The 22,444-nt window shown below is 40.5% G+C and overlaps 2 protein-coding genes across 8 annotated transcripts in view; one reads left to right on the forward strand and one right to left on the reverse strand.

The window, feature by feature from the left end:
- fntb (farnesyltransferase, CAAX box, subunit beta) overlaps positions 1 to 5,536 on the forward strand; it is a 23,851-nt gene extending 18,315 nt beyond the window's left edge. The window contains exons 9-12 of the mRNA XM_005731167.2: positions 152 to 284; positions 832 to 943; positions 1,065 to 1,179; positions 3,621 to 5,536. Coding sequence (XP_005731224.1) covers positions 152 to 284; positions 832 to 943; positions 1,065 to 1,179; positions 3,621 to 3,788 — 528 coding nt within the window. The 3' untranslated portion in view covers positions 3,789 to 5,536. The remainder of the gene's footprint in view (positions 1 to 151; positions 285 to 831; positions 944 to 1,064; positions 1,180 to 3,620) is intronic.
- Positions 5,537 to 7,284: 1,748 nt separating this feature from the next.
- max (myc associated factor X) lies at positions 7,285 to 21,858 on the reverse strand. Of its 7 annotated transcripts, none has more exons than XM_005731169.1 (5): positions 21,647 to 21,858; positions 21,327 to 21,353; positions 13,699 to 13,806; positions 9,905 to 10,028; positions 7,285 to 8,095 (listed from the first exon to the last, which is right to left on the reverse strand). In XM_005731169.1, exons 1-5 carry the CDS (start codon positions 21,680 to 21,682, stop codon positions 7,908 to 7,910), a joined length of 483 nt encoding a protein of 160 aa, XP_005731226.1. In that variant the 5' UTR covers positions 21,683 to 21,858; the 3' UTR covers positions 7,285 to 7,907. The 7 variants fall into 7 exon arrangements, with proteins under 7 accessions (XP_005731226.1, XP_013765791.1, XP_013765790.1 ...); XM_013910337.1 differs by having other exon boundaries at positions 13,681 to 13,806; XM_013910336.1 differs by having other exon boundaries at positions 9,905 to 10,043; positions 13,681 to 13,806.
- Positions 21,859 to 22,444: the final 586 nt, after the last annotated feature.

Genomic DNA, 22,444 nt, shown 5'->3' on the forward strand with positions numbered 1-22,444 from the left:
TCTGTCCTGCTTGGTGCTGTTCCCAAACCAGGTGCAGATGTTTGCCGTCAGGACGCTCTCGATGGTGCAGGAGTAGAAGTTCTTGAGTTCTACATGCTTTGTTTGTTAATTCAGTGCATCTAAATGTGTGTTTGTCACCTTTCCTCCTCAGCGTTGGGTGGTCAGCAGGCAGATGCGATTTGAAGGAGGTTTCCAAGGCCGCTGCAATAAACTAGTGGACGGCTGCTACTCTTTCTGGCAAGCTGGACTCCTGCCTTTACTCCACAGAGCCTTATACAAAGAAGGTGCCTTTACATTTTGACCCTAAACTCTTAAAACAGTTCGAAATGGAAAGGTCTCATCACCGTAGCATCAAGCAGCACAAGGAAAACCAATTTAGCAAAGCGTGATTTTTGGTCAGAATTATTTGAAATGATAATATCAGCAAGTCTCCACTGACTTCAGCTGATCTGAATGAATGTCAGTGCAACAAAGATAGAATATTTTTCCAGTTTTAGTAGTTTTTCACCCAAAACTCTTTGAATAGTGAGTGATAGATTTATCAGTGTCAAAATCTTGAGGTTTGTCGTGAAGCAGTCCTTCGTTCTAAAATGTAAATCAGAAAAGTAGAGAATATGTGGTTAGGAGGTCATTTTTCTTTAGATTTTGACTATAATTTGTATTGTTATTCTGTGGGGGGTTTTAAAATGTTAAAACTGGAAATAGCCAGGTGTTCACATTTTCATGAAGTCATGAAAATGAAGTCTGAATTTTCTGTGGGATCATCCTGGGGTTTTTTTTGTTGGTTTTTTTTTTTTCCCCCTCTTGTGACTGACCTGTGTGTTTGCTCAGGAGAGTCAGAGCTGAGTCAGCAGCGGTGGATGTTTGAGCAGCAGGCCTTGCAGGAGTACATCCTCCTGTGCTGTCAAAACCCAACAGGAGGCCTTCTGGATAAGCCTGGCAAGTCAGTACCACACCATCTGAGCACACACACACACACACACACACACTACATATTTGTACAGCTTTACTCATGCGTAGCGTTTTTACATCACTGCCCTGTTTTATTGTCTTGGTATGTCCAGGTCCAGAGATTTTTACCACACGTGTTACTGCCTCAGCGGCCTCTCCATAGCACAGCACTTTGGGAACATGGACAACCATTACGAGGTGATCCTCGGCAAGGAGGAGAATAGATTGGTGAGAATGAAAGATATACATTATATGAAACTTTGACAAATGTTGGGTGTAATAAATATTTTACATAGAGGACATGTTACTTGTTGGGGAGTGGAGTCAGAAGCTGGTCTTTACATTCAGTTAAAACATGTCATCCTAAATGAGCTGTTCTACAGTTCTAACTCTACCTTCCTGTTTCGCTCAGAGTTAGATTAGATAATCAGTGCACACTCATATGTGTCTGACCCGCCTTGGCTTTCTGAATAACTCTGTGAGGTCTCAGTCATCATTAGTGGAGACCCTGAAGGGGATGGTTGAGAAACACACGGATGTACGTTGCTCTTGCTAAGAGCTTTGCATCCATCGTTATTTGGCGGTCATCCTAGACCTAGAACAAGAATTACCCGAATGTCATCCCTTCCCCTGTTCCTGGACTTGTAAGCACCGACCGCATATATGAGAGCAGGTAAACGTATAGCAAATCAGTCTGCAAGAGTGGGAGCTATACTCTTGGATACTGTCCAGGACTGGAAGATGCAGGCTGACTTGGATCAGAAGCTCAGTTTTCCACCAGAGATCCCAGCACCTGCTCGTAGGCCGGGCCAAATCTCGTGAAACAAACGGTACCATTAAAGAATGCAGTGGGTGAAGCGCACGAACAGAAAAAGCTGAAATAGAATGAAATAGCAGCTGAAGCTGAAGAGAGCAACGAATGTACAAGCTGCTCCCTTTAGAGTTGGGATGCAGGGCATTTGTAGTGACATCAACAACAAGGCTCCCAAAGAGCACAGAGGTTTGAGAACAGGCTTTCTGATAAGTCATCAATTCACTGTCAGTTTGGAAAACGGACTCAAGTGGGACCGCAGGATGTCCAGCATAAGTGGTAAAAGCAGAGCAGCCATGAGAAACCGCATGTGGAGCTAGTGCATAATAATGCCTCAGCAGATGAGTCCATGCCATCATAATAAACCGCTGGGGTCGCAGGCGTCTGCACAAACCCTCCTGGTCACCGTTTGATCTCAAGTTTTCTGTCATTCAGACTGTAGCAGACCCACTGACAGGACACTGTGGAACAGGTTTGACAGAAACACATATTAAAGCATTCACAGGTTTTACAGAAAAGGTGCTTTTCCAAAGGCTGTTATGTTAGGGCGGAGTCCTCACCGAGTTACACTAATTAACTCCTGAGCAGTTTAAAGAGATTAACATTACTGTTAATGGTTTCAACTTTGAAATGGTAGCTAACGACATATGTAGATTTTTGATGGCATTATTCATTCCTAAAGGTCTGTGTCAGTCTCGGCTGAAAACTCTGCATTAAATCAGGTGGTTTCATTTAAAATAAAACAATGTTTTAGGACCTTTTTGCATCAAAAACTGAAATACCAACAATAGAGCTCAAATATTATGTATGTATACAGGTTTTTATATCATGTCACGCAGTTGCAAACACAAGCGGCTCTTCATGAGTAGATGAGAACTAACTGTGCACAGTGACACGGCTGCTTGCAGAGATAATCGCTCATACGGGAAACTGCTTAAGAAGGTTGGCAATTTTTATTTTTATTTTTTATAACCAGGACATGATTTCTGCACTACATTTTATATGTATTTTATTTTTGTTTTTTCTTTCTTTTTGGGCAGTTTTTGGTTTATAATCCCATTATTTTCAAGAGAAGTTGCACATTTTTCTGCAGCCAGTATCTCTAAAACTGGGAAACTTAAATATTCTTGCTTTAGCTATTGAAGCTAACAGTATAATTGTCTCTTTAAGGGTAACTGCTGCACCCTTTCATTTCATCACCATGCAGTAAATAATTAAAGTACTGGTTTTCTTTTATCAGCCATGGTTTAATCTGCACGCACCTGCATAAAGAGTCAAAAACGCCTCAAAGGTGTTCCCGTGCTGACTATTGAGTGCAGTGCAGTCAGGTTTAATATGAGCGAGCTATAAAATGAGAAGCTCTGAAAGATGCTCTACAATAAGTGGGGTTTATAAAAAAGAAAAAAAAATTGAAGCTACTGAAATGACACGTGTGGTTGCACGTAAAGGCCGCGGCAGTTGGTTTTGGTTTTGTTTTCCTGTTTGCTGTTGCATTACTGGCACTGACAGCTGTTTACAGCAAGTCTTCCCCTTGCACATGCATATGCATATCGGCTCGTAGGTTAAAACAGCAGCCAGGTTCAAACTGTATCCCTAAAGTGCCTGAGCTATGGTGTTTTCAGCTCAAAGTGTAGTGGGTTTCTTTGTGGTGTGCAATTCTCAGATAAATCAATAAAACAGTCTCGGTGGATGGTGGCAGCTTCCTGTGATGAAAATGTTAAAACTGCATCATAATAGTGAAACTGCAGTTCCACCCACATCAGTGCTGCAGCTAATGGGATATAATAAGAAAAAAAATACATACTGCGACAAATGAAATATCTCGCAAATCTTTTGTTTTCTTCTTCTGACCAATTAGGCACCAACTCATCCAGTTTACAACATCTGTCCAGAGAAGGTGGCTCAGGCCCTGCAGCACTTTCTCCGGATGCCCGTTCCCGAGGTCAGCAGGCAGCCGGGAGGCTCCGGTGAAGACAGACCGTCAGATGCTGCTGCTGCCTCCTCATCAGCTGACCTTCAGTCCTAGTTGGTCCTCAGCAGTAACGTCACTGTGCGTTTTTAAAAAAAACAAAACAAAATAACAAAAATCAGCCAACTCTGGGGATCGCCCCTGAGCCGGGAAGCTGTTGTCAGGTATTTTGTGGACAAGCGGGATAGTTGACCCTCGCTGCAGACCAGTGCTGAATTTTACCCCAAATAAAGGTCAACGGTTTTGCAAGGGCAGCCTCACATTCAGTTGAATATGTTTTATTTTTATTTTTTTTGCTTGCATTGTCTGTTTTCATTCTCTGAAATAAAGGTGGAACTTTATAAGGTTTCAGTAGGTTAATAAAACTTGTTAGAGCTTTTCTCATGATGGTGTTAGGGTGCTAAGGGGGTCGGTCAGGTGTTTTTTCTGAGTTTGTATGTTATACACGTATTATATTCACTGGCCAGTTCATTAGGTACACCAGTTCCACTGCTTTTGTAAAGCAACCAACAATAGGGCAGCAACTTGGTGTATTTACACACACAGGCATGGTCAAAACAACCTCCTGAAATTCAAACTGTGCTTTTTTTTTATGCCACATACTCTTCTGTCTATCCCTTTGTGACCACACTTGTATGGTGTATCTACTGTGTCACACATCTGAAATCATCCCGAACTGGTTTCGTGAATGTAACGAGTTCACTGTACTCAAATGGCGTCCGCAGAGCTCAATCCAGCAGAGCACCTTTGGGATGTGTTTGAACAAGCGATTTGCATCATAGATGTGCGGCCAACCAATGTGCAGCACCTGTTTGATGCTATTATGTCAATATGGGCAAGAGTCACATGTCAGATGTTTCCACCAACTTGTTAGAGGAGGATCTAACTTGGTACTAGTGTACTTAACAAAGTGGCTGGCGAGTGTATAATCGCACTCGGTGTAATTTCCCTTTAACTTGAAGCTCAGCAAAACAGGATGCAGTAGATCCTCACCAGGTGTTTGTGTTGCTAAATTAAAAGGTAGCAAACTGTGTCGAGTCCATGATTACAGGACAAATGGGGACAAAGTACTAAGACAGCTACTTAACTCTTTCTCCCATAAAGATCACATTTTATGACCTCCTTTGTACCCTTAATGATGACTTGACACCTCAGTGTGTAACAATAAAGATGCGGTTTGATGACCATTAGGATATTTTCCAGGTTTTCAGATGACAGCTAGATGATGCAGACCCAGTCATTTTGTCCTATAAGCAGGCCTGAAGTCTGAAAGACGCTCAGTTCAGGGAAGAGCATCAAGGGTTACTGCTAGTAGGCTTTCAAAAGGGTAAAGCGTTATTGTAGATCTTAAAAGGTTTACGTTTGAGGTCATTTTAGACTTTACAAAAGACAGAATAAATCTATACAAAATCCGATTTAGTTTTTCTCATCTCAGTAGTTGCACCCTCCTATTTTAAACTGGAGCTTTTGGACATTTGCCAAATGATTTATTGCATCAGCTTTATAAAGGCAGCGTGTCTAGGCTCATTCCATGCAAACATGTTATTTACAGTAATGGGAATGGCAGTTACAAGTGGATACTGGGGAAGGGAGACTCGGCGCTTGAATAGGTCATCAAATTGGTACATGTGTGCAACTCAGGGCAAAGAACATGACATATTAAAGCAATTAAAATATTTCCGATGCTTGTAGACTTTTCTAAAATCCAGGGAGTGGTTAAACCGGAGAGCAGGAAACACACACAAAAGTATCCTCTAAATAAGAAGGGAATGACCATGAACAGACAGAGTCGGCTGGGGTTGGCCGCTGCTCAGCCACCTGGTTAAAAAACGACTCTCGTGTAAAAATGGGAAATTATAACACATCAGGTAGACAAACAAAACCAGAAAAACCTGACTTCACTACACCTGCACAATAAATCAGTTAAATTCAGTTTGAGTCTTTAATGTTCCCACGTACAGCTTCGTTAAGCCGCCGCCACACATTTTTTCGATCACGCCATGTGGCTGCATTGTTCAGTTCGATTGCACATTTTCAGACTTCTAGAAACTGTTAACGGTGAAATGCATTTTAAAATTTGAAAAACAAAACATGGAAACCATAAGGATGATGACACAGGTCATTAATGACCAAACAAGATTTTATCTATGATGGGTATTTCCATTTCCAGTTTGGTCTTAAATTTGATTTAGAGGCATAGCTTTGGGCCAACAAGTGAATCCCAAAGAGCTGGAAATGTGCCGTATATGTGTGCAGTGAGTCCTTAAAAAATTGAGGAAATTCAACAGGTGGAGGAGGAAAGAAGTTCCAAGGCTCTTTCTTTTCAGTTGAAAATTTCAAATGTTTTTATTCTTATGGCACCGTCATGTTTAACTTAAAAAACAAAAACCTTCCAACATATTTTGGCACACAAGCCTTCATCAGGGGAATCAGTAGATCAATTCTGGGTCCCCGTGTATGATTTATTGTAGATTTCTTTAACATTTTGTGCAAATTTTTTTGAAAAGAAAAGCCTTTGAGTTTTTCGATGTTTAGTGCCTCAAATAGCAGCTAAACAGTTGACATTTAGCATTTCAGTTGATCAATCTACTGTTTGATAAGGTCTCGTCCTAAATGGTCTCATTGGAAAGGCAGCTGTCAAGAAGCCATTCTTTAAAAAAAAAGAAAAAAGAAATTGAGCAGAGTCCAATATTTTAGCACTTTCACACACCGAAGGAAATGCTGATCAGTGACCACAGACAGACAGCTAAAGGATAAAATAGTTTATTTTATAGTCTCATAGTAAAGGTAGGCCTCAACTTGCAAGACAATTGTTGGCAGTATGTACAACATACTTGTAATTTCCATGGAATGGAACTGGACAAAGACCTACTACACTAATAATATCCTTCTAAATAGAAATTAAATGGAAACAATATACATACACACACATTTCCTAGACACGAAAATGCTTCCTTTTTTTTTTTTCCTTGGAGGGGGGGGGGATTCAGCAACATTGATTTTTACTGTGTAAAGCACAACACACTGACATGGACTTCTTTTGCTTCCCTGTACTGCAGGAGACGGGGGCTACTTTTTCAGATTCAAAACCTAGTTCATAACCTTGAAGAAAACTACATGTGACAAAATCGGCATCATCTCATGACTTGTGTGATCACTAAAGAAATGCATAACATACTGTTTGAACTTGAAAACATCCAATTAATGCTTTTTTGAAATATATAAAACGAGATGCCTAATGTATTCAGCCACCTAAAGTCATCCACTACTTCAAGCTAAAGGACAAAATACGATATAAGTTCAGGAATATTCTCCTTCAAAACATCAATTTCAACAGAACAGGTTTCTCTCTCTCTTTTCTTTTTTTAATCATCTTGTGTTGACAAGTGTGTGCTGCAGGAAACGTCTGCAATCCAGTGGGGCTGAGGTGGGTTATCACTTTTAACATTTGCTCCGAGCATCTTCACATTCTTTACTGGAAAAAAAAAAGAAAGCTACAAATGTTTTATTCATTTTTAAAAAGGTAAATCTTTCCAAAACATTTTTTTTTAAATCTAGGTGTGTGTGTAAATTCTAAACAAAAAAAACAAAAAAAATACATAACATAGCAGTGCTTGAAAGAGTACACCTGGCTCATCCTTCCTCCCAAAGGAAAAAAAGATAACTTGGGGGAGGAGGAGGAGCTTTACTGAGGGTACACACACACACACAAAAGAGCCTCGAGTCCTTACATAGCCAAGCTGCCTCTTTTTAGGATTTGGATTGATGTTGCTAAAGAAGGGGAGGATACCAATGATGGAGAACAAAAATCAACAGAGAAAGAGGGGTGGAGGAGGAGGGGAACCTGAAGCTCTCTAGGTGGATTGAAGCAGTTGTCTTTCACCCTGCTTACAACCTCTCTCCCGTGGGTGGAGACTGGCTGGAGAGAGACGATTGTGGCGGCTGTTGTGAGGAGATTTGATGGCGACGAGTCTCCAGTGCGAGCCCATCCAGAGATGGAGGAGAGAGGATGACGAGGGAGGCCGAGGTGGTCGTTGGCATGAAGGTAGGAGAGGTCGGTGAGCCTCGAGAGCTTTGAAGGCCGTCTCCCCTCTCGCCCTCCGCTGTGCTCTGCTGCCTCGACCGCACCTATTTTTTTTCCTTTTTTTATTTTTTCGTTTTAAGACGCTCGGCTCTCTAGCTGGCCTCCACGCGCACCTTCTTCCTGGTGGGTGGCTCTTCTGCCTCCGACTCCGAGCTGGAGTCGGAGCCGCCGTCGAAAGCCGACACGGCGCTGCCTTTGGGGTTGGTGTACAGGCTGCTGTCAGACGAGGAATAGTTGGCCTGGAGCTGAGCTGAGCCCTTCACTTTCTCCAGAGCGCGGACTGCGTGGACACAAAGGAACAGAGAACTCAAATTTACTGAAGAAACGATTGGTCTGAGGAAACACTGCTGATCATAATTCTCTGCTTTTATAAGCTGGACAGAAACCTGATTAGGATGCATTCAAAGCACTAACAGATTACTTTCAGCGCGAGATCTTGAAGTAATTAAACAGATTTCAAACAGTCAAACTTAAGAGTGAATCTGAATCCTGGGGCCAGAATCGCCCCAGCAAAGATACCAATCTGGATGGCATTAGAAATTGTGAAAGAGGGCATTTACTTTGGACTCTTACCTGCAGTTTCATGAGTTTAACAACTTCTCTTATTGGCAAATAGCTCTCCCGTGGCTATTCATACTACACCAAAGTAAAAAAGTAGTAAATCAACTATTAAATGACAAAAAAGTTACAGCACCAATTTCTGTAGTTAAACTTCTTTAGACTGACAGAAAGGGCAGCTTCTTTGGGCTGGCCCACTCAACATTAAATTGGGTTGTTTGTCGCCCAATGTCACATGAGCTCAATCAAACTGCTTCAAAGCCTGAAACTGGACTGTTTATTGAGCCTTCTAACAAACAAACAAACAAAAAAACCCTTAATTTTACATATATTATCTTATTTCTATCAGTTTTGCTACAGCTGGCATTTTTGTGCAATCTAATGCTTAAAAGGGGGGAAGGGAAAAAATCAGAGTGATAACGCAGGGGTCTCACAAAATTTTAGCCTCCTGAGACCTTGCATCCTTATGTGGGAACACTGCACTCAGGATTTTCTGTATCCTACACTTAACTCTGCTCAATGAAGCGTATTATACTTTGTTAAAAGATGGTGACTTATTGTATTATAGTGTAAAATAAAGCAAATGCAACCATTTTCGGCTCAGTTATCAGGAGGGTTTAAGACTTTAAGAAACAAACGTGATTCATATACATATGGAAAACATCCTCATTTTGCACAAGAGTGTATTAATGCACCATGTCTAAGCTACACCTTTCATTGAGTTTTGGAGGATTTTAGGTACATCAGAGAGCAGAACATGATGGTCCAAATTTGCTCACGGTCTAAACAATGACAATATTTAGACCTTTGTCTCTCCAAAGTCTCTGAGAAAGCTTCCTGTGCTCAACAGTTAAAACCATTTTTGTCTCTTGGATTCTCCAGTAATGCTTGGTACGAAATGCACATTTGTAGGTCCTTTTGCTTTTTATGTCGAAAATCAATCTTGTTTCCATCATTCTGAGCTTTGCCAGGTTTGTCTAATCCTTCACTCTGGTTTTAGTAACCACCATCTTCGTTTACATGACTGTTATGAGCTTACTGAAGAAAGCCGATTGTAACCTGGTTACTGAGGAGCGTGGAAATATTAGCCTTAGAGCAACCTCGGCCCTGGACGTAAAAATAGACAAGCACATCTCATACATAAACTTTAGAAACATGAGGGAGAGACATTAGAGGGGCCATTCTCTTTTAGGTGATTACATGGAGGTACAAGGAGGCATGTTATTAAACGCTCAAACATAATGATAAAATGTTGTATTTCCCCCATGTAGTTGCAGATGATCCTATAGTAAATTTAGAACAGAAAAGGGGGCAGACTTGTTCTTTTTCTAAAAAAAATAAAAATAAATCTGTTTATGCGTAAAGAGCAGTGTGTTCTGAAACTATTCACACACACACTCCTTTATCGCCAAAACATTCAAACAAACATTTATTGTTCGGCCGTCCACGCTTGCACATATCAGGTGGAAAACCTCACAGCCGACCCAAACCAGCATTAATCAGCCCGCCTCTCCCCGATAAGAAGTGTTACCTTGTTGCTCAAGCAGTGCGTTCTGCCTCTTCAGGTCGTCGATGTCCTGCTGGTGTGTGTGGTTTTTCCGCCTCATGTACTGAATGTACTCTGTGGCTTTGTCTAGGATTTGAGCTCGAGACGCCTGTTTGGTAGACTGCTGTTAGTGACACATGCAAAAATTGAAGCAATGACGCAAGTATACAGAGTCTTTATCACATTCCTAACACAGTAACTCTAACCCCTGCCATGATGCTACGCAGACTGGCCCCAGAGAGCAGCACACTGCAGACTCAAACCACTGCAGGACACTACAGGGTATCTGAGACAGCAGTGCATTTCTCTACCTAGCTTGCCTTCTTTTAACCCCCTGAAATCTGCTAGCACTTCAGTCTGACATGCATAAGCTTTGTCATACCCCTGACAAGTTACGGTCAGAGGCCTCTCCTCGATTACAGCAGACAACAAACACTGCAGCAGCAACCAGCTCAGATTACAGCTTTGCCATCATGCCTACCTGGTGTCTGTCAGCTACTTGACCTGTACAAATTATGGCTGGGTATCACTGATTTTAAAAAAAATCATTTAAAGGCTCCAACTTACCTTCTGTTTAAGAAAAACAAGTCTAATTTAAATTAAAGTGACAGTGACAGCAAGAGGTGTCCACCATAGAGAATGTGATACAATCCCCCGTTTCTGGGGGAAAAGTGAAAAGTGCCAGATGTGTATGAGTGTCAAAGAAGGTGCCGAACCAAAGTTGCCTGCAGGTTTTTCTAGTGCAAACACTCGCTAACCAGTAGCTCAGGACAACTGGAGAAAGTGCTACACTCACTGGAAATGAGAACGCTTCCCTTAGAAGTAAAAGCTGTGCTGCAGAGCTGAAGCAAACATGATTTTCATTGAATGCCAATGATCTGTTTCCTGCTTGTGACGCAACAGCTCGGAGAGTAGCTGGACCATATTTGTAGACAACTCCATCACTTCCATTCAAACAACTGCAGCAATATGCTAGCGATCAAAGCAATCACAAGGCCAAATGGTCAGGGAACAACCTAGCAACAGGTGAGTCACTGGCCGGTCTGTAGGCCTGCGTGCCTGTGTCTTTAGCAATTATTTTCCTAGCAACTGCAATCAAACCTCCAGCAACCAGTTGGGGATTATGTATCCTTCACAACAGGCAGTTACCAGGTGGTCACTGACCACTCTAAGCCCAAGGCCTTATTCAGTTGATCTTTTATTGCCACACATCCAAAATTGGCAATAAGTTAATTTCACATGGCTAGCAATGGCACGTTTACAAAACTTCAATTAAGGTCATGCGTTGCAAAGAACACGCCACTGGAAATAAATGTAAGTATATTTGGGATTTAAGCTTTATTTAACTGTCTATACTGAGGCCACTATGTAGTTTATTCGAGTTGGCATATCTGCACTGCAATTTTGCTACTCGAATAGCACTTGTGAGTGGAACTTATCTCTTCAAGTTGAGCTGCTCTCTTCCCGTCAGTTTGGCAGATAGAGGCACAAGAAGTGCTCGTCAGAAATGCACAGATGGAAACGGCACCAATCGCAGTCATTGCGCAATGCAATGAAATGCAGTTACCTTTGTAGGGCGATGCATGTCTGGTCACGAGGTTTCATAGGATTTTGCAGCTACAACGTACCCACAGCATAAATTTAATGCAAACATTTAAACTCTACATTACTCTTATTGATAAAGGTAAGCCAAGTAGTATGGATAAATATATGTGGACATTTTCCTCTGCCTCAGAAGGTTAACACTGCTAACTGGACCTTCACCCCATCCACAGACGTGTTGCTGCCAGAGGAGGCAAAAAATGTCCATCAGATATATCCTACAGATGATATGGATGTCCCCAACTACTAATTTCATAACCGCTTTAATGCCTTTGCAGGTTAAACACTGCGTTACAGGGGATACGAGTTGATTTCAGCTCCTTACCCTGCAACAAAACACATTTGGGCAGAAAAACAACCCAAATATCTCCAAGTCTGATGGCAGTAAAGCTGCTCTTGGGTAGCGCTTTAGCAGCTCTACTGCTGAATTACAGCTCACCCCAAGAAACTCAGAAGGCTTTAAACCTTACTTCAACTCAAAGGCAGAAGCGGACTGACATTTAAGGAACAGACGTGTTTCTTCTTTCCCAAAAAGCAGTTAATCAATGGAAAATTAGAATTTAGACTGAGGATCAAGTCTAACAGTCAGGAAACAATAAGTGTGGCACCACCAGCCTTCCTTCCTTCTAGATTATAGGCTCAACATGCTTGCACTGAATGCACTTTCCAACGCTCAACTATTTAACAAGTCCACATAATCTAAAGCAGCCAACATACTAGTGTTCATTATCTTGATCAAAACACTGCTTGAAAGAATTTTCCAAGATGCAATCTATCACATTTTTTTACTCTGCTTGTTTACGACATACATTACGGCCATTAGTGCAGGGGAAGGGGAGCTGTTGGGTAAGAAAAAACCAAACACCACTCAAGCCAAAATACCAACAAAAAACAGAAAAAAGATCAGAATTACAGTCAAACCACTGCAATCTTCTGTTTAACACTAGAAGGCCAGAACCACTAGGAACGTGAAAAAGATGCTCAATCATTAAAAAGGTTTGTTTATTTTGTAATTCGTCCCATATTTAAAGAGTTAAGCCTTCTGGTTAATCTGCCTGTTTATGATCAGCACATTGGTGCAAGTGATATGCCATAAACCAGCGGTCCCCAACTTTTTTTGCGCCACGGACCAGCCTTTAAGGTGTCGCGGATAAATACAACAAAATAAAACTAGTACCGGTACCGAAAAAAAAAGATTTATTCATAACACACGTGAAAAGACTCAGGAAAACCGAGTTAACGATAAAAAACGATAACAAAATAACGCTGAAAACCGATAAAAACCTTGAAAACCATACATTTCACACTTGAGCCTCAACTCTCGCGGCCCGGTACCAAACGACACACGGACCGGTACCGGTCCGAGGCCCGGGGACCGCTGCCATAAACAGCCTCATAACCATTTATGCTAGTGATCGAGCCACACTCATCTCAAAGAAGGTTCACAACTCCCAATCCGTAACTGAACAGGGGAAGTCCATATTCCTATTTTTTACGTTAAAGCAAGTTTAAGGTCTAAAAATTGGCAAAATGTTTATTATTGGGAACTGTGACCAAAGACTGTGAACCTGCCCAAACCACAACAGACTGCCACTTGGTAATCTTTGAAACACAGACTCAGAAGCACAAAAGTACACTGATTTGATACCCAGCCATAACTTGTTTTGTTGTTTTAATCGATAGCTAAACAGCGATGTCCATGTGGTGATTCGGACTGAGATAAATATAGCCGAGCGTCTTATCAAGCCATTTTGCACTGTGTGTTTCCTGAACTGAAATAAAACCCTTGTGCAGCCAGTTGCTGAACCCACTCTAAAAATTCTCTACGTCAATGATGTCAAAACAGGAAGAGAGCAACAAAATGTCCTCATAATAACTTCCCAATGCTGCTCCAAGTACTTAGACTGCATCACTGCCTTCCTGTTGCCAGTCTGCACCCTTCTACCATTTACCCTCCACTAATCAGCTGCCCAATCAATGCCCTCCACATGAAGCAACAAGACATCTGCATCTCTGAACATCTACATGCTGTTTTCTAAACATCATAAACAGTAAAATTCACATTTTAGCATAGACATGACACAATAACAATTCATTCAAATTCAAATATTGTTCATACATGAGTGTGTAGTTGGCATTTGTGTGGTAGGCAGACTTACAGGCTGAGTGTTACCAACCTTTTCTCCCTGCAGGGAGGGTACCGAGTCCCGGAGGCTGTGAAAGCTGTCTTTGATGTGGTCCCTACGCTTGCGCTCCAGCGCATTGTGGTGTGCCCGTTTGTCTGCCTGCAATGACAAGAGTCACAGGGCCTTAAGCCAGGCAGCAGAGCAGCGTGGGTAGAGGGACAGCGGGTGTCCAGCCGTCCCAGTCAAACGTTCACAAGCCGCTCTGCTGCCAAGTCGCACTCTGCAGTAAAACACTGCTTTATGCTTTTAATTCAGTGCAGCCATCATTATTATTAACCAACCATTACAGAGGAGGAGGACTCATTTAAGATGTAGTTAATATCCCCAGTAAGGCATCAAAATTAGTTTGTCTTCAATCTATAATAAAACACTGAGAATGCTAGTCACACATTTTTAAGGCCATCTTTAAACTGCTCAACAGCCTCAACCTGTAAAAATTCATTTTACTATTAAAGATGTAAATCCTTTCCTTTTCACTAACTTCAAAATTTGTGAAACATAACCCTCCTTTCTTCTTTTTTAATATCAACACACTTATCTTGTCATTTTAAAGAAATTCATATTAAAACAGGGACTGCAGTTCACTGAAACTCATGCAAATATTATCGCTCTGTAATCCACAAGATAAAAGGTTTAACCTCACAGTCCTCAACGGATTTCAATATCAGCAGCCGATATGACAGATTCTACATAGAAGGCCAGATCTTAGTGTAGACCGTCATTACTCTGATATTTTACCCAAATTTAAATATGACCAAAGGTGAGAAAACTTTTCTTTTTAACTAAACATAAGGAAGATATAACATATTTAAACACAAAATGCTTAAATTTATTAGACCAATAGTCATAAAAACAATCAAGCTAATATTTTAGAAATAGTCCAAAACTTGTTTAAATCTAAAAAATTATATTGGTATTTATTAGACAAACTGCATTTGTGTTTTTTAATACCTGCATTTATGCCGGCACACTGTACTCATCTGAGAAGTCCGAAATTAAGAACATCAGTCGACCATAGAAATCTAAATAAATAACTTTAAATTTTGCAAATTAAAGAGCATAAAGTGCATATTGGTGGATTAACAATCACAGAAACGTGAAAAATTATTTTGGTAATCACCAATAGTGTTAATCTAGTGTGACATAAACCTTACATTGGATAGTGGTCTAATAAATTTGCCAAGCACTGTAGATGCATTATTACATCTTAACATGCTAACAATCAAATGCTACTTCCAGCTCCCTCTTCATTTGCTGCAAAACTCTATTGTCTAAAATAGACCAAAATACGGAGAAATCTCTAAATTTGAACATGAAAACTAGTCACTGCAAACATGATGACAAATAATAGTGTCAGCTAACTCCCTGATGAGAAAGTAAACAGTTCAGCAGTCATGAACAGAGGTTGTTTTACTCTCCAACCTTTATGGGGTTCGGCTTTTCACTGTAAATTTGAGGTTAATTTTAGGCTGCTGTATGAACTAAAATACAACATTTTTCATGTCTTTTGTCAAATCAAATAACTAGCTTAACTATAACAACCCAACACTATTAACAAACACCAACTAAAAACAGGCACATAACTAGCTGTTAATTCAAAACCACACATCTGAACTCCAATTATTAAACTCGAGGCATAAAACAGCTGCCATTAGCACATGACCAGAGCACTGATCAGCATGTAGTTCGGCCTGTTTTTAGGCCAAACAATTACAGCCTCCAATCAAATCTGACTCCTGACTAATCCATGCTGTCACCAGGCTGAGCCCAACTCCCAATAAGAGCCTCCAAAATCAGCTGTACATCCACCATCACGCAGCTTCAGCAAAGCACGAGATGTGACTAAAATATTAGCAATGAAAACAGAACAATATTTGTGGTCACGCCACAGTTTCAGGCAAAGAGAAGAGGAGACAGAAGTCAGGTGACCTTGTGTCATCTGACTCATTTTGTCCATGGATTACAACAAAAGCCAAAGTGGCCACGAGTGAGATGAAGAGCAGGTTAAGACAAGCCTTTCGCTGTGATCTCGGTGGGCGTAAAGCGTGACTCAAGTAATACTTTAAGCAAGTAAACATCCTGCTGAAGGTCTTAGCAAGAAGATAAATGCTGCAGAGCATGAACACATCCTAGACACCCTGAGTGTCACTGAAACTGAAACTTTAATTAAATTTAAAAAAAAAAACCCAAACAAAACCCCACATATATACCCTTAAAGCTACCCACAATGCATATCATGTGACTCAGTGGCAGCTGCTCCTACAGTGTGTTGCATAAAACAGAGACCAACCAGAAAGGAGAAAAAACCACCAGGACCATGTGCCTCATTGTGCCAAGCACTCCCTCCATTAATCCTTGCATGAACAAACATGACTGCTATTGATGGCATGTGCAATTACCAGTCTGGTGGCTGTATCTATGGATGCTTCAGCGACGAGACAATAGATACAGAAAGTGCACGTGGTTGACTTTCTTGTTCAACGGCAATGAGGGGAAGACTATTATGTTCAGTATATTAACAGGAGTAAAGCCCAGAGTATGTTAGCATTCATTTATTATAGAATTCCTGCTTGTTAAAAGCAAGTGGTGACTTACAGACAAGCTATTTAAAACACTGGAACTGCTTTAAATACAGTTACCAATCAACGCTGGCCATTAGGTTTACTTTCCCTTTTGTAAATGTACAGTTTATTTGGCTAAACTCAGAGCTGGACGATAAAAATGACAAAAGAAATGCCCATGAATAAAGTTTTGCTCAATATAAATATAAGATATGGTCACCATAAAGCTGACAAACCTTATTCCAGCATGTTTTGACAGATAAGACAAAAGACCAATGATAATGAGAACACAGAGCCACGTCAGCATAGGCTGACATAGGAGGTGTAACCAGTAGCACCACATATGCTAGTGTTTGGGCTGCAGCAGTACAAGTGAGTGTGATTGAGATAAAACAAAATAAAAAGTTTAACGACGACTCGCGGCACAAGACTCAAGCTACGAGGACTTTGCTGAATGGAACCGTCCGATAACAAGACACGATGCCACTAAGCACAGTCGATAATGTTGAATTAAAGGAACTGACCATTAACATTTCTCGTACTTTCAAAGCTGTACATGGACTGTAGAGCGACGGCTGGACAGCTGTGTCATTCTTCGCCACCACACTGACTTTGTGGTCAAGTTGCACATCTGATCCATATGAGCGTCACTGCCCACTTTGTTGAGACGGCACTTTGCTTCTTATTCGAAAAAGAAAGTGTACTTTACTGATCCCCGTGGGGAAATTCCTCTCTGCATTTAACCCATTCACTCAGTGAAGCAGTGGGCAGCCACTGGGCACCCGGGGAGCAGTGTGTAGGGACGGTACCTTGCTCAGGGGTACCTCAGGGTAGCTGTTCAGGGGAATACAACCCGTTCCTCTGCTTCAGGGAACAGACGTTATAGACATAACTGTTCGCTTGTGCCTTGGAGCACAAGTGACCCTAAACTATCTGAATGTTCTCCTTTGCCTGCATTTGAAAGGTTCTTGAATTTGTACAGACAGTCTGAATCTATATTAAAAAAAAATAAAATCATTTTTTTAAATATCGGATTAATATCTAGGTTATACTTATTTGGAACAGACCAAAGATTTCAGTTTTCCATTTGTGTTTGTGTTCTTGGTTGTATATCTTGGTATGAAAAAGAACCTCTAAGCTTGACCGAAATTGTGAGTCCATTTACAGCACGATTTATATTTCAGACTGATAAGAAAGAAATTATTGTTTTATGACTTTCTTTCCCATATCAGCCAGCTCTAGTTAAACCTCACAATAAACTCCAATCCAATAATTCCATAAAGCTGCTTTTGTTTCCTCATTTCTTTCCATTCGTTTAAAATTAGCAAAAATAAGCTTCACAGGCGGATTTTGACAGGCCTTTCACGCTTCTTCAAAGTCTTCGTTCACTATTAAGTGCTGATTTGAACAAAGTTCCACCACAGATATATATTTTAGTGCCTTTAAGTTACTCTTTGGCAATGTAAGTCGCACTCTCAAGAGGATGTTGAATATTTACAAAAACCATCAGAATTTGAATTTATAATAAATGTTTTAAAAGCATATAAATGTTAAATGTTCATGCAAAGTTTCATTGCACCAGTTAAAGAGGAGACAGGGTACATAAAGACATTAAAAACCACTGCAGTTTAAAACAGTTTCAAGGTCTGCAGTAGTGACTTATAAGTATAAAATGTAAGTACTTTTTTTTAAGGGAAAAGTGGTTCTGTTCGGACAGTAAATATCACATTAGTAAAGATAAGGTTAGTCATTTCATTAAAAATTTGATTTATTTAATACCACCCACCTCATGACCTCAGAGGTAAATGATTTTTAGTGGTACACCAACTTCAGTCTGTTTAATTGAGGCAAGATTTTACCTTCAGCCTATGAATATTTTATATAATTTAATATTTTTACAAGCCCGAAAGCAAAAAAACAAAACAACTGTATCTGAGAAGGTCTAGAGGAAACGCAATTATTTAGATTTATATGAAATGACCCAGCTGTCTGCACTATACATGCTCTAACCTACATAATTATAATTTATATTGAACACTAATCTAATAACGATTAGCGGTTAATATGAAACTGCTTTTTTACATTACAAAATTTTATTAATCTGAGTACCAGTGAGGGTACTTTTTACTACTGTTAAATGTGTCTTTGGGAAAAGAAAACATCTCAAATTCTGTTTGTTCTTGTTGTTTCTTTTAAAGGCAAAAAAAGAGTGAAAATAAGCTGACAGAAAACCTTGTTTTGGGAAAATGAAACAATATAATTGCCCCCAAATATCAAGATGTGACCCCATAGTACCGACAGAAAAATAAGGAATCATGCCTCTTTCTGAGAGCAGATTAAAGGACAGACACCACACCCTTTACATAAAATAGCCACAAGATCTCCACGTATGTACTGTCACGTAACCTGACATACCTTTCAACAAGTCTGTTCCTTCAGAGAGCCAGGAATGCAGCAATGTTTTCTTTATTTCTGACTTGTGTAGGAAATTTTAATTCCAAGTGAATCCACTTTAAAGGTTACATCATGCACATAATTACATTTAACTAGGTCGCCAACACTAAACAGCTGCTATAAACACAGCAGTATCTGCATCGTCAAGCTACCTTGTTGAGCACATCAGGCTCCACAAAAAGCAGGTGTCCTATTACCTGCTTGCAACCATTATCACTTCACTGTAAAGCTGATACGTTCTGCTGGCGGCCTACGCCAGCTGAGCTTCTCCTCCGTTCTATTCATACCTGATCATGAGACATTACATAACACCACCAGGTGCCTAGCTGCTGCTTCCTGGCCATTCCTTGACCAACTCACCTTCCCCGCACGAAAGCCTACGCTGCTGTCAAAACTTTTTCCACCAGTAACCATGGAAACGCCACTAAAACAGATTCGCCAGCAAGTGAAGCAAAGTTGACGATTTAAAAAAATGTCCTCTTTAGGACATATTTAAGATCTTACAATGACTGGTTTCACTGTTCATTAGTTTATACATTTCTGTTCTTGGAGCTACAAAACAAATCATATTTTGCCCCTCGTACATTTTCTAACCATTACACACTGCATACCATACATACATTAAGTGCTTAGCAGCCCCTTTGCTCCATGACTAGACAGCGTTCAGTCTCTTATCTCACCTTCCAAGACATATCTACAGACAACAGGCCCACTTTCCACATCACTATTCAAGTTTTGAGAGCTATTCAATGTCTGCCACACCAAAACCATCATTACATTTTATTCCTATCTCTGTTTGCACAGCTAAAGTGGTGAATTTAGCTTTTTGGAAACAGAAATTGCAATCTGGGAAGTGCAATCCTGAGAAAATACGAGCCACAATCTAATTAAAAAATAAATAAATAACTGAGAGCATCTGAACAAGCTGACAAAAGTATTCTTGGTGGTAAATTTACTTGTCTGTAGATAATTAAACCACGAAGAGACACCATTCTGTTCTATTACTGCTGTTTGGCAAAACAAGAAGAAGGAAACTTCTTTTTATCCTTTATAAAATAATGATATTTCTCCACGCATCTGTGAGCACATCTGCCAATGTTGCAACATTTTTTTATACACTTGAGACCACTTTTTTTTTTAAGCCATCTGACAAACATCCAAAATTATGACTAAGGTAACACTTCAATAATTGTGCAAAGCACTGGTGATTTTTTTCTAAAAGCAACTTGCCAGGTTTTGCTCTAAAGCTAGCTTTTCTCTAACTGTCTGAAGCAGTAAGTCGGGGTTTTCCTGCAAATAAAATTAACTGTGTTAAATATATTTACTCTTTTTTTTTTTAATGGGGTTTAATCTAGTTTAAATTCACCCCCCAGAAACGGAAAAATGCATAAACTTCTTGTAAGTAAGGCAACCATAAGCAGACCAATGGGACTTGCTTGCATAATCAACCCTGAAAGGCCCATTTTAAGCAAGAAGAAAAATGCTCCTACTGTTCAGCAGAAAACGAAATATTTTCAGTATGCATGTATAAACTAGACAACACAAGCAGAACATTAAAGTCAGTATTGATCAAAAAATAAAGAGAGAATTGCCTCAGGTCTGTTGGGGGGGAACCAGCAAAAAGGCTATTTTCTAATCTTTATATCACTTCATGTTAACATGTTAACACTAATATTTCCTAAACAGCTCTTCCGCATTTTAATTCTAGTTATTTGACAGGCGGGGAAACATGGTGTTTTTGTGTGCACCAACCAAATCGTGCAGGGTGTTTTTTTTCCCCCTAGCTTGTATGCATGCAGCTATACGTCATTCATTTAGGCTGCCAGCCTTTTCGCTGCCTGTAGAGAGAAGATGGCTCTAATCACCGTCTGCAATACAGGAAAACATCCCGCTGCACCCTTTCCTGACACCAAGCCCTGTCCGAGGAGATGCAGCAGCCTCTCTACCCGTTACGCCCCCCTCTGCATCTGCATCATGGATGCAGAACAAAATGTAAACGCGCACTCTTTACTAAGATGACCTACATGTATGATATGCAAACCTGATTGTGAGCGGAATCCCCGCGGAGGGGAGCAAAAAAGCCTGGGGTGGAAGAGGGGGGGAGACGACTCAGGCCACTAACCTGCTGCTACGGAGCACAGAAGGCTTTGTGTTAACCGGAAAAAAACAACAAACACGCGCGCACACACACAAAAAAAGCCTCTGTAGGGATAAAGCTTTGGTCTAAATATAGATTTCGTGTTACAGTCTCCCTATGGTCGGGTATACACAGGATGGGGGATACCCTGCAATACACTGAAGCCGAGGATTATCGCTTCACTTGCAGAGATGCATGAACAACTACACGCAAAGCAAAAAATACCGTCCACACACACACACATATATAAATAAATTTAAAACATACACGTGTTATCATCGAGATAACCGCACTATCACATTCTCTCTCATGACTAGCCCCCACCACCCAAATAGTGCAATCTGACTAATACACCATAATAAATAAATAAAAATTAAATAAGCAAAGTGGTGATGAATAAGTTAACTTAGCAATAATCAGAGACACATTTTTTTGTGTCGACAGTGGACAAATCCAGCATTACGCACCACAGAGTGATATCTCGGTGATTCTTCCTGCAAAGAAACAGAACAAAAAGTACAATTGTAGCCACAATTCTTCGTAAAGCTCCACAATCTCACTGTTTTCGCTGAAGAAAAGTAAGATAATTAATCAGGTCAACAATGAGCTGATGCAAGAAAGCCTACTGTTTCTTATCATTTAGCTGGAATCCCGATAAAATTACTCAGAAGATCAGAGCTAGCCAGCTTACTGCCAGCTAGCGCTTAGCCGACGAGCTAGTTGAGCTAAAACAAATTTCCAGCTGGCGGAATAACATCCTTAAAAAGCAAAAAGCAGCCATACTTACGTCACTATCGACTTCGATGTCATCGTTATCACTCATTCTTCGATTAAATAGGCTAGTTTAAACGGACGGGTGGCTAAAAAAACAACATGAATCAGCTTAGCACCGAGCGGCGCTCCTATACACGGACAGCTAACAGCTCACGTTCTGTTTGGACGGAGCCGAGGTGGACTCTACGGGCTCCACGTGACTGCACTCCACACACGCAGCTGCCACACCGCTGTACACATGCGCAGAAGCAAGAGGGCTTTTGGGAAGTGTAGTCGATAGGATTGTTTTTCTTAATTTCTCAGATGCAAATTAATATTTGTGGAGCATTTTACTACAGGTAGTATTTATAAAATATATAATTTCCCCTGGATGAGTCAAGAAAGCATTATACAGAAAGTCTGAATACCGTTGTAAATGTAAGCAGTTGTTATTTCTAAACTACAATATCCAGGAGGGATTTCGCTTGTATACTACGTCACAGCGTCTTTATTTTTCTGATTTGCATTCTGGGAATTGTGGTTGGAGTCGTATTTGTATGCCAGAAGAGCTAAACGGGCCATGGCTGAGACACGTGGATTTTAAGAACATACTGAAGAAACATAAACTCTCACATGCTCAGGCCCAGCTACAGCAGCCTACAAATATACACCAATCAGGCGATTCATTCCTAGTATGCCTCTCCTTCTTTTCTGTTTTTCTTTTTATTTCTTTTCATCTTGTTTGTGTTTTATGTGATTCGTTTTCTTTTTAGGGATCAAGAGTATGAAATTAAGATTGACTGAGTCCTGTTCAAAAACTATAACTTGTGTT

The sequence above is a fragment of the Pundamilia nyererei genome, unplaced genomic scaffold (genome assembly GCF_000239375.1).
Source record: "Pundamilia nyererei isolate P.nyererei 1_Seehausen unplaced genomic scaffold, PunNye1.0 scaffold00041, whole genome shotgun sequence".
Classification (NCBI taxonomy): Eukaryota; Metazoa; Chordata; class Actinopteri; order Cichliformes; family Cichlidae; genus Pundamilia; species Pundamilia nyererei.

Bases quoted from the DNA above. Each gene is read 5' to 3' on its own strand.
- max (XM_013910336.1), bottom strand. From the start codon at position 21,682: ATGAGTGATAACGATGACATCGAAGTCGATAGTGAC. The intron at 13,807-21,326 runs GTGCGTAATGCT...TTGTCATTGCAG, and splicing joins CACCGAGATATCACTCTGTG to GCAGACAAACGGGCACACCA. The intron at 8,096-9,904 runs GTAACACTTCTT...GTGTCCACGCAG, and splicing joins CGCACTGCTTGAGCAACAAG to TCCGCGCTCTGGAGAAAGTG.